Genomic DNA, 15,453 nt, shown 5'->3' on the forward strand with positions numbered 1-15,453 from the left:
ACGAGTCCCCCAAAGAGATGGGAGGAAACCAAATTAGAACCACCTTTTCAGAATTCATTTACAGGAGGGAATAGTCACAGGGAATCTAAAGAAATCAGGCAACACCAAGGGCAGATAGTAATTTCTTTATACAGCGGTGTTCTGACAACCCTAACAACCTTGTAAAAAGAAAATGGCTCATTTGCAGACACTTATCACAGAATAAGAATTAGCCCAGAAGGCTCTGGAACACAAGAACTGCTCTTCCTGAGCGTGCAGCAGTAACCCATCTGGACCTCCCCATGCGTATATATCATTTATTGTAGGTAACGTGGTTAAATTTTAACCCCCACGCGAACATAAGACTGTACCATCTGGGCAAATAGGACAATTGAGAAAGTAGTTCAGAGAACGCCAAAGAGTTCTCACTTTAAAACCAGACCTCCTTTAGACCCTCTTCAGGACAACCATCAAAATATATCAGTTTTGGTATGCTAAAAGTTGTCCCATAACTGTCAGCCCTCCTAGCTGATTCTGTATTAGTACTCAACTACTTATTTCAGAGATAACAAGGCTGCCTTCACACACTGAGTGCACATCTTCATTCAGGTGTTTACCCCTTTCCCTTGTCCAATGTTTCTCTCCCCACTTGCGCCCTCCCCCCCCTTAAAATTTGCCTTTACTTCTAGAGCAGGGGTCTCAAAGTCCCTCCTTGAGGGCCGCAATCCAGTCGGGTTTTCAGGATTTCCCCAATGAATATGAATGAGATCTATGTGCATGCACTGCTTTCAATGCATATTTATTGGGGAAATCCTGAAAATCCAACTGGATTGCGGCCCTCAAGGAGGGACTGAGATCCCTGCTCTAGAGGTTGCTATAGTGGCAGCAATTCACACACACTGCATACAGTGCTAGACCTTTTCTGATATAATATGAAGCACTGCTGACAATGCTCCCTCTAAGGATTGAACTCGACAGAAAAAGAGGAGTCTTCCTTTGCACAGCACAGTGCAAAGCAAAACAAAAGAAAGACAAAGCCGATATCACAATACAACGCAAGGGATTTTACTGAACGTCCCTATGGGAAGTCCCAACTAGGAACCTGGTTTCGGCAGAACACTGCCTTCCTCAGGGAACATACTAAACTGTAACAGGATATTACAGTGGTATCTCTATTTCAGGTAGTCTTGAAAAAGACCTTTGGAAATGTACTGAAAGAAGTACCGATAGACAAACTTCTAAAGAAACTTGTCAAGGAACTCAGAACCTGGTTGGGACTGCCCATAGGAATGTTCAATAAAATCCGGTTGTCTTTGCCTTTCTTTTGTTTTGCCCCTCTAAGGATTGGCCAGGTACATACAAATTTTTTTTCTCATGTAAGCTACAAATTCTAAAAAAAAACCATTTTTTGTGTGAGCAACAAATTTAAAAAAAACAACAGTTTTCCAGATTTACAAATATTTTTGTGAGTGACCATATAAAATCTGAGCAATGCTCCTAGAACAGGGATGTCAAAGTCCCTCCTCAAGGGCCGCGATCCAGTCGGGTTTTCAGGATTTCCCCCAAGGAATATGCACGATATCTATTTGCATGCACTGCTTTTATTGTATGCTAATAGATCTCATGCATATTCTTTGGGGAAATCCTGAAAACCCGACTGGATTGCGGCCCTCAAGGAGGGACTGACACCCCTATCCTAGAATATACAACAGTATGAGCGACTGCTCGTGTGCTCAGCTTAGGGAACATAGCTGATGACATCTAGAAAAGAGATTTTTTAAAGATATTTAGAGGCAGTGGTGCAAGAGCGAAGGGGGGGGGGGAGATACCAGGCAGGTTGGGGTGAAACAAAGGCACGGAGGGGAGATATGTTTAATCCAGAGGTGGAGGGAGATATCAGGAAAACAGGAGGTAATAAAGGAGAGATGCTGGGGAGCACGGGGAAGAAAGAAAGGGGGGGGTAGTTGCAAGAGGTCCCCAAACTATTACTCGGAGGCCTCGGCAACATTTACCAAAACCTACATATGTTTCCCAAGTTCACACCGCAAGAAAATCCCACTCACTGGCTTTCAAACTCACTCCTTGGCGTGACCCCCCCCCCCCTTGGCCTATTATTTCAAAAACACATAACGCTGCTTAATTAGCACTACATACAAAGGCGAGAGTACCAAGTTCAAATAGGCATTCTTTGCCAAGGCTACGTTTTAGCCTTACCGTGCTGCATTCTATGAAACCGAACATAGGGCAAACAAGAGCAATCCTGAAACCTTTTCTCTGCTTATTCCCAGAGATGCTCCCTTTCACCGATCGAGGAGCTACACGTGCTTTTAGCTGCAGCACTGCACCGAGGTTTATGCAAAGAGGCACCGGCTGTGGCTACATCGTGCCAGCCTGCATTAGATCCCGATCCCTAACACCACCCCTCCCTCCGGGCTCTCACCTTCCTAGCGCGCGGCAGGGTGCCCCCGGACGCGGCCAGCGCTCTGTACATTTCCGCCGCTTTGGAGGCGGGGCAGCTCCCCCCGGCGGGCTCCTCCTTGGGATGCAGCTTCCTCAGGCGGCGGAACGTCATCGGTGCTGCTCCGGCTCTGTTCGCGCGCGAGTGCGGGGCGGGTCCAGCGCGTGCCTCCTTTATAGCATTTGGCCGAAGGGGCGGAGCAGGAAGAGGTGAGCCCCGCCCCCGGCGAAGCTCAGTCTCCACCCGGCCCCTGGCGCGTGTCCGTAGAAAAGTCCATCCCTCCTCCTCCCTCCCCCCACCCCACACGCAGCCTGTCCCCCCATGAGCCCACCCCCACCATAGGAATCAAAACGATTGGAGGCACTAAACCCAACGAAAATTATAACTGCGGGAACGCAATTAAGGAGTTTGTTTAATATCAGGAAGGCTCACGCACACTCAGAGCTGGCTCATATGCTCCCCCCCCCCCCCCAACAACCTTTTCAGCTATCGTCTAGGGCCGAGCCCGTCTCTTATCATCAGTCTCTCCTACTCTCTACCCAGTTCCAACAAGATGCCCAGACATCATTGTCGCTCTCTTCCCTTCCGCAGCAGCAGCACCTTTTCTTTCTCGTCACATCCTTCTCCTCCTTATACTTTCCCAACCGGCAGTAGCAGCAGGCTCTCCTCACCAGCAGGGGCTGACACAATCCTTAGACAAAATTGAGCAGTTGCCTAGGAGGGCAGCGGTGGCAGGTAATGATGATGGTGCTAAAGAACTAGAGCAGGGGGAAATCCTGAAAACCCGACTGGAATACGGCTCTCGAGGACCAGAGTTCCCTACCCCTGACTAGAGCTATTGTTTTACTATTCACCCACATAAACTCAAATAAACAATAGAATACTTTAAGGCAGGGGGTCTCAAAGTCCCTCCTTGAGGGCCGCAATCCAGTCAGGTTTTCAGGATTTCCGCAATGAATATGCATGAGATCTATGTGCATGCACTGCTTTCAATGCCTATTCATTGGGGAAATCCTGAAAACCTGACTGGATTGTAGCCTTTGAGGGACTTTGAGATCCCTGCTTTAAGGCCATTAAGGAAGGTGGTTAGTTTTCAAGTAGTAAATGAAAAATTTTAGTTTATGCGGGTGTCTGACCTAGTCAGATGGTTCTTAAGCACCATCATCATCACCCAAAACTGCTGCCCCAGGCAATTGCCCAGTCTTGCCTAAGGGTTGGGTCAGCCTTGCTGGTGGTGCTGCTGCAATTTGGAGGTATGGGGAAGAGCAGGGGTGCCCACACTTTTTGGGCTTGCGAGCTACTTTTAAAATGACCAAGTCAAAATGATCTACCAACAATAAAATTTTAAAAAAACACAACGCACACTGTACACATAGAAAATGTTAATTATCATTCCTATTCCAGGGTTTTTCAAAGAGGTCAAAGCAGATGACTCTATGCACTATCACCTCAGTAACAACCATACAAAAATAGACAAATATACCCCCCTCCCTTTTTACTAAACCACGATAGCAGTTCTTAGAGTGCAGGGAGCTGCGCTGAATGCCCAGCGCTGCTCTCGACGCTCATAGGCTCCCTGCGCTAAAAAACTCTATTGCGGTTTAGTAAAAGGGGACCTTAGTGTAAAATATAGACAGCAGATATAAATTCAGACACATTTTGATCACTAAATTTAAAATAAAATCATTTTTCCTACCTTGTCTGGTGATTTCATGAGTCTCTGGTTGCACTTTCTTCTTCTGACTGTGCATCCAATCTTTCTTCCCTTCTTTTAGCCTGTATGCTTCCTCTCCTCCAGACCTCGTTCCCTCCCCCAACTTTTCCTTCCTCTCTCTCTGCCCTTTCTTTCTCTCTGCCTCCCTTTCTTTTTTTCTGTTTCTCTTCTTTCTTTCTGTCTCCCTGCCTGCCCTTTTTCTTTCTTTCTTTCTCCCTGCCCTCCCCAAGCCACTCCCATCGGGGACCAGGACCCAAACCGCCACCAATAACAGGCCCGAAAGCCGACGCCGCCCCAGGCTGTCCCTGCTTCGGCCGACCAGCATTCCTCTCCCCGACATCAATTCTGCCGTCGAGGAGAGGAAGGCTGATTGGCCCAAGATCGCGATGGGCCTATTGGGGAAATGCTGCCGGGTCCTGCCTTCGCGGAAACAGAAAGTAGGCAGGACCCGGCAGCAAGAAGAGCAAATGCTTCACTAACCTGTCTCCCGCCTTAGCCCGTAGCGAACGCTTGCTTCAGGGCTCTCAACATGTGCGCGCCGGTTTCCCTTCTCTCCCCCCCCCCCCCCCCGGACATAACTTTCGGTTTCAGAGGGAAGAGAAGGGAAGCCGGCACGCACACGTTAGAGCCATGGAGCATAAGTTCGCTACGGGCTAAAATCTCCAAGCCGTTTTTTTTTGTTTTTTTTAATGTTCAGCAGCGGCGGCAGCAGCAGATGACAGCTGGGCGGACCGCCCAGTTAAAAAGCCCTAGAGAGAACACTGGAGAGGAAGGCTGATCGGCCCTGTAGATCAGGACGGCAACACTCCGCGATCGACTCGGGTTGCCTTCCTGAGCTACTGGTCGATCGCGATCGACGTGTTGGGCACCCCTGGGGAAGAGGATGTGGAGAGAAAGAAAGAAAAGGTAATGCAGAGCTGTCAGTTCCAGACTTCGGTCATTATATCTAACTGTCCTGTATGCATGGACTAAACTACACTTCTCCCTCCGTATTCGCTGTGATAGGGGATTAACAGAACTGCAAATACAGAAAAACCGCAAATAACTTTTTCATATGTTATTCACTGTTTCCTATTAAAAACCACCGTGAATATGGTGAAACCGCAAATAACATGGTGGGAGACCTGGCTTGTTCCTGAAGGTGAAGAAAGTGCTGGGAATCAGCGATTTTCTCTGTAAATGCTTGGAATCAGCAATTTCTTTATGCAAGCTGATGTAATTTTGGGGGAGGAGCCAGCAAGCTAAAAACCATGAATAATCGAAACCGTGAATGCTGAAACCACAAATACGGAGGGAGAAGTGTACCTGAGTTCATCCATCATACCCCTTTCCTTGGCTTGTTTAAAAGCAGACTGAAAACCTACTTTTTTGATAGAGTCTTCAATCCATGACCTTACTCCCCACTGCTCACCACCATAGCCAGAATAACCATCCCCCACCTTACACATGCAACATCAGGGCATACTGGAAGGCCTTTTCAGACACAGCCCCAAGCTCCAGCAGAGCCGGGTCCTTCCAAAACCCAGACAAACAGCCGGGTTTTCAAAATCCATCTGAAAACCCAGACAGGTTTTGGCAGTTTATGCTAAATAGCTGATCATGAGGTGAAAATGATTCTTAAGAGGCCAGGGGGCTTAAAAGGTTTAGGGCACCTAAGATGCTTGCACTGGCCCTGTGCATCTGATCTAGCAAAATTTTCCCAGTTTTAGGGTACTTCTTGCCAGACTTTTGTTTCCATTTTTTAAAACGTGTAGATAAGTAACTTTTTTTTTTTAATGTGCAGTGGTTAATTTTACTCATTTACATTCATAGGCCCACACACATTCCATTATTGTTTGTATACTTTTAAGCAGTTAACTTAAGGCTAGATGCACAAAACTCTCCAATGGTAGAAATTTGACTGGTTTAGCCACCAACAGAATTTGACAACCTGATTCTCAAAATTGCTCACCACGTAGTTTTCTGTGCGGTTGTACATTCTGATTCTGGCATGCAAATGAGGTCATTAATATTAAAACAAGCCATCTAATTGATGGCCTAACATTGTATGCCAGAATCAGATTGGTAATACAGACTCAAAAAAAAAAATGATAGGTCTGCTTGGGCTTTTTTTTTCTTTTCTATGGGCACAGGACCCTCTCCTGGCCTTAGGCATCTGAGTCAATCAGGGCCTTTCCTGTGTATCCCGGGATGCACCAGGAAGGGGAAGGCCAACCATTTTGGAGTGGTGGGACTGGGCATCCCCCTTGCTGTCATCCTAATTTAGAGGTGGGGGGCCTGGGGGAAATCCGGTGGCAGGAGGGAGTAGGCATCCCTTCAGCCAATTTTTGGTAAATGGAGGGGTAGGCTGCAGTGGCAGGAGGGAGTGGGCATCCCTCCTGCTGATTTTTATTGAAGGGTAGGGTGGTTCAGCTGGCATGGAGGGAGGGCTTCACTGTGACAGGAGGGAGAGGGCATCCCTCCTGCCTTTATTTTGGTTCCAGGGGTCGGCTCACATTTTTTTTTTTAATAAATGTAATGTAATGTAATGTAATTTATTTCTTATAAATGGGGCAGATAGTGTGCAATTAAAAGGAAAAAAAGCCCCAGGAGGCTGCTTTGGGACTTCCCCTGCCGCTCAGCTGTTCAGGCTTCACCAAACTGGCTCTGCGGATGTGTCCAAGTCGCTCTCACAGTAACTTATCGGACAGGACTACAGCGCTCCTTTGCGCAAATCATTTGCGCACTGTTTCAGAATTGGCCAAAAACATTGGCCCACAGCAACCGTGTTCTGTGCATGTAACCCTTAATCCACTGCCCAAGCTTTAATAAACTGAAACATCTGATACATAGATAAACTTTAGCTGGGCTAGCAGAACTGATCCCAACAGTAGAGTCAGTAAGTACCACATTTCCTCAAAAATAAGACAGGGTCTTATATTAATTTGTGCTCCAAAAAACACACTAGGACTTATTTTCGGGGTATGTCTTATTTTTTTCTATATACAACAATCATCTCTCCATTCCTCTCCGCCACACTAATTCTTCCTCTCCTTTCTCTCCCCTTGTGCAGCATATTTCCTTACCTCTCACCCATCCCCTTGGGTAGCTCCAAGGCCTCCAAAAACAACAGCAATAATAATAATAATAACTTTATTTTGTATACCGCCATACCCAGAGAGTTCTAGGCGGTTCACAGCAATTAATAATGTTACAAAAGAAGATACCATTGGGAATTAACATTTTTTGGAATGAACATGTCATTTAAGTTGACAAGAATTAACATTTTTTGGGGTGTACAGGTCAATGAAGTTGACAGAATATCCAATGGAGTACAATAGGAAAATACAAGAGTGTACAATAGGAGGGAAAAAAACCAGTCAGTGAAGTTAGTTGGTTTGGAGGGTACATTAGGGGGGGAAGGTGGAGGTTCATGTGTATTGAAGGGAGTAGAAGGAGCGAGTGGGAGAGTTAGGGATTCTGTCTATGGAATAAGTGAGTTTTGAGTTTTTTTCTGAAGTCCAGGTAAGTGGGGGCATCAAGTATAATTTGGGCAAGCCACGAGTTTAGTTTGGCCGCCTGGAAGGAGAAGGTTTTGTCGACGAATCGTTTAAGTTGACATAGTTTTAGGGAGGGGAAGGCAAATAGATGAATTCTGCGAGAGTTCTTATTATTGTGATCTAATTTAAAGTGGGGGATGAGGTAGCTTGGGGATAGACCAAACACCGTTTTGTAGCTGAGGCATGCGAACTTGAATAGTACTCTGGATTCAAATGGTAGTAGCCAGTGCAGTTTATGGTAGTAAGGGGTGATATGTTCCCATTTGTTTAGGCCATATATAAGGCGGACGGCCGTGTTCTGAATCAGTTTTAGTCTCCTGGTGGTTTTCTTCATGGAGCCTAGGTAAATGATGTTGCAATAATCGAGGATGCTGAGAATGGAGGATTGTACTAACAGTCGGAATGAGTTGTCATCAAAGTATTTTTTTATGGTGCGGAGTTTCCAGAGCGCCGAGAAGCATTTCCTGACGGTAAGATCGGTGTGCTTCTCAAGGGAAAGGTGTTTGTCTAGGGTGACTCCTAATATTTTTAGGGTTTGTTCTAGGGGGAAGTCCGATCCATTCACTTGAATTGAGGTATCTTTGATTTTATCATTGGGGAAGGCCAGCAAGAATTTAGTTTTGTCAGGGTTTAGTTTTAATCTATAGGATAGCATCCAGAGTTCTATCTGCCTGAGTAAGTGTGATATAGAGTTAAGCAGCTCTAGGGTGAAACTGGTTAGTGGGATGATTATTGTGATATCGTCTGCATAAATGAAGAATTTGTGCTTGAAGCTGTGCAGGAGGTTTCCCAGGGAGACGAGATATATGTTGAATAGGATGGGGGAAAGTGGTGAGCCCTGGGGAACACCACAAGAATTGTCCCAACTGTGGGAGAAAGAGTCGTTCTTGATCACTCTATAAGATCTGTTTTTTAGAAACCCGTTGAACCAGCTAAGAACCTGTCCGGAGATGCCGATGTGCGCAAGGGAGTTTAGGAGAGTGGTGTGGTCGACTAGGTCGAAAGCACTGCTTAGGTCAAGTTGCAAGATTAGGGCGCTGGAACCCTGGCTGAAGAGTGAGTGCAGATAGTCGAGTAGAGAGGCTATGATGGTTTCGGTGCTGTGGCCAGAGCGAAAGCCTGATTGGTTGTCGTGTAAGATGTCGAATTTGTCCAGGTATGTGGTGAGTTCAGCATTTACTGCCCCTTCGGTTATTTTGGTGACTAGCGGGATGCTGGCGATAGGTCTGTAATTAGATGGGATGTTGGGAGGTTCTTTTGAGTTTTTTATAATTGGAGTTATCAAGATGGGGCTTTGCTCTGCTGGGAAGTTTCCGGCGGATAGTAGAGCGTTGACCCATGTCAGCATGTTGGCTTTGAAGTGGATTGGGGCAGTTTTCATGACATTTGGGGGGCACGTATCCAGTCTGCAGTAGGAGTTATTGTATTTGTTGTAGTATTTGTTAAAGGATTGCCAGTCTATGGCTGTGAAATGGTTCCAACTTAGGTCGGTTCTGGACCCTAGATCACAGTTGGATGTGTTTGTGTCATTGAGGATAGGAAAGTACTCGTGGGGATTGGCAGGGGGCGTTATAGATGATCTTAATTTTTGTATTTTGGAATTGAAGAAGTCTGCTAGGGTGCTGGCTGTTAAAGTGGATTCCTCCCGGGTGTCAGTGAGTGTCTCGAGGTTGTAGAGGTCGTTGACCAGGTTGAAAAGGTTTCTACTGTTGTTTGTCACGTTTCCTATTTTTTGGGCGTAGAAATTTTTTCGCTTTTCCTTGGTGAGGTTTTTGTAGATTTTTACTTTTGATCTCCACACAACCCTGTGCTCCTGAGTACCAGATTTAGACCATAATCTTTCTGACTTTCTTAGGTCTCTCTTTAGCAGTAGTAGCTCAGAATCAAACCATCCCTCTAGATTTGTGTTTCTAATTCTGCGGGTTTTTAAGGGGGCGATTTTGTTTAGAATGTTAGTGCTGTCCTTAGTCCATGAGGACATGAATTGATCTGTTTCTGCATTCTGAATAGTGATGTTCTCATAGTGGGACCAGAATTCTAGTGGGTCGATCTTCCCTCTGGAAGTGTGGGTTTTATTAGTTCTTGTTTTATTGTTTATGTTGGGTCTTTGCTGGCAGTCAATAGTGAAGTTACATAGTCTGTGGTCAGACCATAGGGAATCTGACCAGTTATCTTCTTTCCAGTAGAGTTTGGGGTTGATTGGTTCTTTAGAGGAGAAAGTCACCAGGTCTAACTGATGACCTTTTTGATGGGTTTTGGTTGGGGGTGGTATGAAGTAGCCTAGTTGAGAGATGAGTGACCAGAAATCTGATATTTCTGGTTGGTCTGTTTGCTCTAGGTGAATATTGATATCACCACATATTAAGTTGTATGGGCTTGCTAGTGAGTTGGTTGTTAAAAATTCCGCGAAGTCCTCCTTGGCTAGGTTCCATTTTTTTGGTGGGACATAGAACAGAATTGTTGCCAGGGAGGTTGTTAGGGATTTTGAGGTTAGCGATATTGATAATATCTCCAAGTTGGGCGAGGATTCAGAGTTAAGAACGGTGCAATTTAAGTAATCTCTGTAGATTATTGCTAGTCCTCCTCCCCTTCCCCAGGTTCTGGCTAGAGTTAGAATCTTGAAGCCTGAGGGAAGACAATCTTTGATGATGATGTCGCTATCTGACAGTAGCCAGGTTTCTGTGAGTAGGAAAAAGTCCGGGTTAGTTTCGTTCAGCCAATCCTTGATCAAGATGGATTTGTTCTTCATCGATCTTATGTTTAGGTAGAAGCCTCGTAGGTTCTGGTGGGTGGTGACTTCGTTTAGAAAGTAGTGGGAGTAGGCTAGTTGTTTTAGTGACCGTTGTTTAGTAGTGCGGGGCTTGGAAGGAGTGTGGAGGGATGGTGGTGTTGGGATAGGAAGTGGACCTACCTCTGGGTGGTTGTATGGTGGGAATGGTGGGAACTTGGGCTTGGCCTCATGGTGTGAAGTGTAGTGAATTGGTATTGGAGATGTGTATAGTGGGTTGGCTGTACAAATTCTGATGCAGACAAGATAGAGTAGGAGCAACAGTGCGCATTGATGGGAGTTTGGTAGAGCCATGGCTCAGATCTCCGGTGGAGAGGAGGGGATTATCTTGATTAAGAGGAAGAGATGTGGAGGGTTCTAGGGGGAAGGTGGGTGAGATTGGGGAGAGGGAGGGTGACAGGGAGAAAAACAAAACAGTATTTGTCTGGAAATGCCTGGGTTGATAGATGCGTAGGTCTGTCTGGATTGGAGGTTCAGGTTTTCCGCTGAAGGTGACCAGTTTGTGTCAGCACCGGTCTGGTGAGGTGGCCCAATTGTGGATATTGGCCAATGTCACTGAGGGTGTAAGTCTTGAGGGTTTGGTTACCTGATTGAAAAGTCTGGAGCTTCCCCTCAGGCGCCTCGCGCAGACGCTTCGCAAAGGCGCGAGCTAAGGCGCACGCGCCTTTGTTGTGCGCCTTCGTCGGCACGCTGATGCGGCTGTTTTTAAAGTTGGGCTCTCCTGCTGGATCGGGAGGGGGGCGGAGCAGGGCTCCCACGCTCCTCTCCTCGGTGTGGAGGGCCGGCGACGAAAGCAGTGCTCTGAACGGGCTGCTTTGCGTCCTTCCCTGTTGGAGCTGGGCCTGCCCTCTGCAGCGTCTTTCTGTCCCTCCCTCCCATCCCTCTGTACAGCAGAACCCCACCAACCCTCTCACCATGAGCCTGACATACCTACACTCCAAAACAGAAGCAATTTTAGCGCTTTGAATGGGCTGCTTTGGGACCTTCCCTCTGTTGCGTCACTGTATCCCCTACCTCCACAACCAGTTCCTGACTTCTGTGCTTTCCACAGTGCTGCGGGATATGCCTGGAACAGTCCTCCTGAATTGGTACATAAAACTTATCTTGTGCCTTATTAAAATCACACCTAAAACCCCACAGGTTTGAGGCTAATTTTAAATCTTAACCCCTAATTTTTTAATTCACATCCTTATTGGGTTATTTTTAAAAAAATGTATTTTATTGAAATCACTGCAGATAACCAGGTACGGAAATAATACAATCATAGACAACAACCGCATTGTATAAGAAAATAAGCAAATGCAATCACATTTTGATGTTTTCTCCCACCCTCCTCCCCATCCATGATATGCAAAAGAATGGTCATGCTTTAAAAAAAAAAAAAAAAGACAGGACAATATAAACTGGTCACAGATTGAGTAATCTGCTTTGGGTAGTTGGTGTTAATGAGTTCCACAATGGTTCCCAAGTGAAAAGGAGCCATCTTCCTCCAGGAGAGTCTAAATTGGGCATTCGCTACCATTCCATTTGCAAATGCTGTATAAGGAGTGCCCTCCAATGTGCCAAAGTGGGAGTCTCTGGGGTTAACGAACGCAGCAATATAGTCTTGACTCCCAAGAGAAGAGACACCTTAAGAAAGTCTTGTATACCCTTGGGCACCGGGGCAGTTAATGGACATTGGGAAAAAAGTAGCATGGGTGTTAGTGAACAGCGTGCTTCCACAGGCTAGGCATATGTTACAAGATCCTCTTCCAAAAGCACTGGACAGCATAGATAAAACATGACCAAGAATAGCATTAGAGTTACCACATTTCAGACACTTTGATGCCAAGCAAAGGGTCATACGCTGGGCGAGATGTAATATTGCATAACCAGCAGCTGATTTCCCAGAGTGGAACTGATAGGTGTAGGTGAGACATCATAAGGATGTAACATTTGAGGGCATCACTGGATGTAACCATGCCTAAGTAGCAGACCATTGCCTACGGAGACGTGCATAATCATAGTCCGGTAATAATTCCTGTAGACTTTTATGGTGATATCGTAAGGGGATAGTATTCTGTGCATCTAAGCAGAAGGCTCCCCCCTCTCAAATCACTTCCAGGCTGGCAAAGTGGGTGCACTACAAAAATCATCCCCTTGGCTATAGACTTCTAACCTGAAAGTCAGTGTTCTCCTGCAGCCAGAAATGTCCTGAGGCCAGGAGCCTCAGCACCAAAAAGCCTCTCAACGGGATAAGAAACCCCACCACCACCCCAAAAAAAGAAAGAACATGAGCAGAACAGACAGGCTCCTACCACCTCACGTTTAGAGGGAATAGCTGAGGAGTACAGGACAGTCCAGGGAGAAGGGAGGTGGAGCGGAAAAATGCAAATGAGGCTCTTTACACCCCTCCCCCCATGGTTGAAGGTACATAAACCCACTGCTTCAAGACCGACGTTCCTATTAAACTAGAATAGGCACTTGAAGGGAGAACATGCTATTACATCACAATGTTAATAATCCATTTTTTGTACAGAAATTCATATAGAGGAAACATTGGTTCAGAAATTTTCACATGGTTATGACAAAGAAGTAAAGAAGGCACTATGACATACTTTCACAACTCAGCTCCTTCCTCATCAAAACTATTGAGTTAGAAAGGAAACATATCAGGTCACATGCAGGAGGAGGAACTCTTTATGCCTGATAATTTTAGCTGAAAGCAGAATTTCAGTTTGGAACCTTACTGTACCGCCAAATGACGTTCCTACTCCCACTTCACATACAAGCCACTAGAATCAATTGCCCCCACAGATCAGATTCCTTGAAGGACTCCTCAACTTTAGGAAAGCAATAAAAACACACCTCTTTACCTAACTCCCCTACCCTCAACCAATGGATTACAAAAAATGTATAATTGGTACTAGATCCTTGGTATGTGTCACATTAGGATAAAAACTTGTACTGAAAATCTTGCACTGTAACTGGCAAATTTAACCTGTAAACTGTATATTATGTATATTGGTATTACCGTGTTTCCCTGAAAATAAGACAGTGTCATATTAATTTTGGGTACAAAAAACGCACTCCCTTCCTCATCTCTCCCTTCCTCTCCTCCACCCCAATTCTTCCTCTTTCCTTTCTCCTCCTCCCCCCCCCCCATGTTCAGTATCTTTCTATCCTTCCCTCCCATCTCCCTGTGCAGCAGAACCCCACTGACCCTCTCACCCATCCCCTTGTGCAGCATCTTTTTATCCCTCCCTCTCATCATCAGTGATGCGGCAGAGGGAAGGCTCCAGCGGGGAAAGCCGTGAAGCAGCCCGTTCAGAACACTGCTGCCGCCGCTGTTTTTTGAGGCCTCAGAGCGGAGGTATGTCAGTCTCACGGTGGGAGGGATGGTGGGGTTCTGCTGCACAGGGGGATGGGAGGGAGGGATAGAAAGATGCTGCAGAGGAGTCGGAGAGTGTCAGGGACATCTGGGAGGGGCTTCAGGGGTTGTTCTTAACTAGGGCTTATTTTTGGGGTAGGACTTATATTAGGAGCAGCTTTAAAAATCATGCTAGGGCTTATTTTCGGGGAAAACATGTTAGATCCCTAGTATCTGTTATTAGGATAAAAACTTGTACTGTAGCTATGGTAAATTATAACATGATAACTGTATATTATTGTATGTTAACCTGTAACTCGTTCTGAGTTTGTTGGAAAGAACAAGATAGAAAACAAAATAAATATGTTATTATAGTCTGAATTTCATCCCTAGTTGTTGCTTTTTATTTCTATCAGTCCAACTAGAAAATAAAGCATTTGTCTGCAGTGAGCTGGCACCCTCTGCTGTCCAACCTTTTTCATTTACACAAGATAACGCTAGGTGTTAGAAATTATTTTGAGACCTAACTAACCCTCAAATTGGCCACCTGTCACTTTTTGCAATGCCTATAGCCTATGCTCATTTCAAACAACAGGAAGAACCCGTAATTGACATACGATAGGCTCTAGTAGTATAAGCGAAACAAAAACTTGTGCTGGAGTTCCCACAGAGTAATACTAGGGGTCAATCATAGAGCTCTCTTCAAAGAGTGTTGTAAGTGTAGTGCAGAAATTGGACTCTATAAATCATCAGTCCAAGTTCTGGCTAGAATGTCCAGGTTAATTCCTGATTGACAGTCTAAAATACCCATCGTATGAAAACAAAGTGGTATATGGGTCTGCGCCGATAAGCTAAACATTTCTGATATCTGCTCTCTACAGGACTCCAACAAATGACGGATAGGCAAAGATTCTACATAATGCTTCATTTGAAGATAGGAATAAACATCAGTGTGCAATAAGGAATATTGGCATTGAAACTGTTCAAATGAATATATAGTACCCTCCTCATTGACCACCTGAAACAAGTATTGCAATCCCTTCTCCTTCCAGAGTTGAAAGGAGTTACAATGAATCCCTGGTAAAAAAAAAAAATCACTGTTACCCTGGATAGATAAATACGGTGTAACCCTTGAGGACAATTTAAAGCTTTTGCATACCCAGCGGCAGACAGAACGTGCTGGCGAAAAAACCAAATATGTGAATACCTGCAGAAGGGATATGAAGCATATAACTAAAATGAGGAGAAAGTTCAAGAGACGTAGCAGAAAAGGTAGATGTCCCTCGAAACCAGTCATTGATATGTCTCATTTGACATGCTACAGCATACCATCTAATATTTAACAACCCATAGCCCCCCTCAGCAAGCAGGCCCTAGCATATGTAAGTCTCGCTCTCTTCCCACGCCACAGGTAAGTTTGTAAAGCTTTGATAAGGAGTTGTTCATGGGAGCAGGGAATCAATAAAGGCAGCATTTGAAAGTGATAGAGCCATTTGAGGAATATTACCATGTTATATAAAGCCACCCTCCCAACTACTGATAAGGGAAAATCAGCCCAAATTTTCAGGAGCTGCAACATGTCAGCAAACAATGTAGTAAAATTCTGTATATATAACTGGGACTCCC

The 15,453-nt window shown here is 45.4% G+C and overlaps 1 protein-coding gene across 1 annotated transcript in view; it reads right to left on the reverse strand.

Annotated features, from left to right (window-relative positions):
* TAMALIN (trafficking regulator and scaffold protein tamalin) overlaps positions 1-2,574 on the reverse strand; it is a 29,846-nt gene extending 27,272 nt beyond the window's left edge. The window contains exon 1 of the mRNA XM_033939351.1: positions 2,420-2,574. Within this exon, the coding sequence (XP_033795242.1) occupies positions 2,420-2,551 (132 nt within the window). The 5' untranslated portion in view covers positions 2,552-2,574. The remainder of the gene's footprint in view (positions 1-2,419) is intronic.
* Positions 2,575-15,453: the final 12,879 nt, after the last annotated feature.

This window comes from Geotrypetes seraphini, chromosome 3, assembly GCF_902459505.1.
Source record: "Geotrypetes seraphini chromosome 3, aGeoSer1.1, whole genome shotgun sequence".
Lineage (NCBI taxonomy): Eukaryota > Metazoa > Chordata > Amphibia > Gymnophiona > Dermophiidae > Geotrypetes > Geotrypetes seraphini.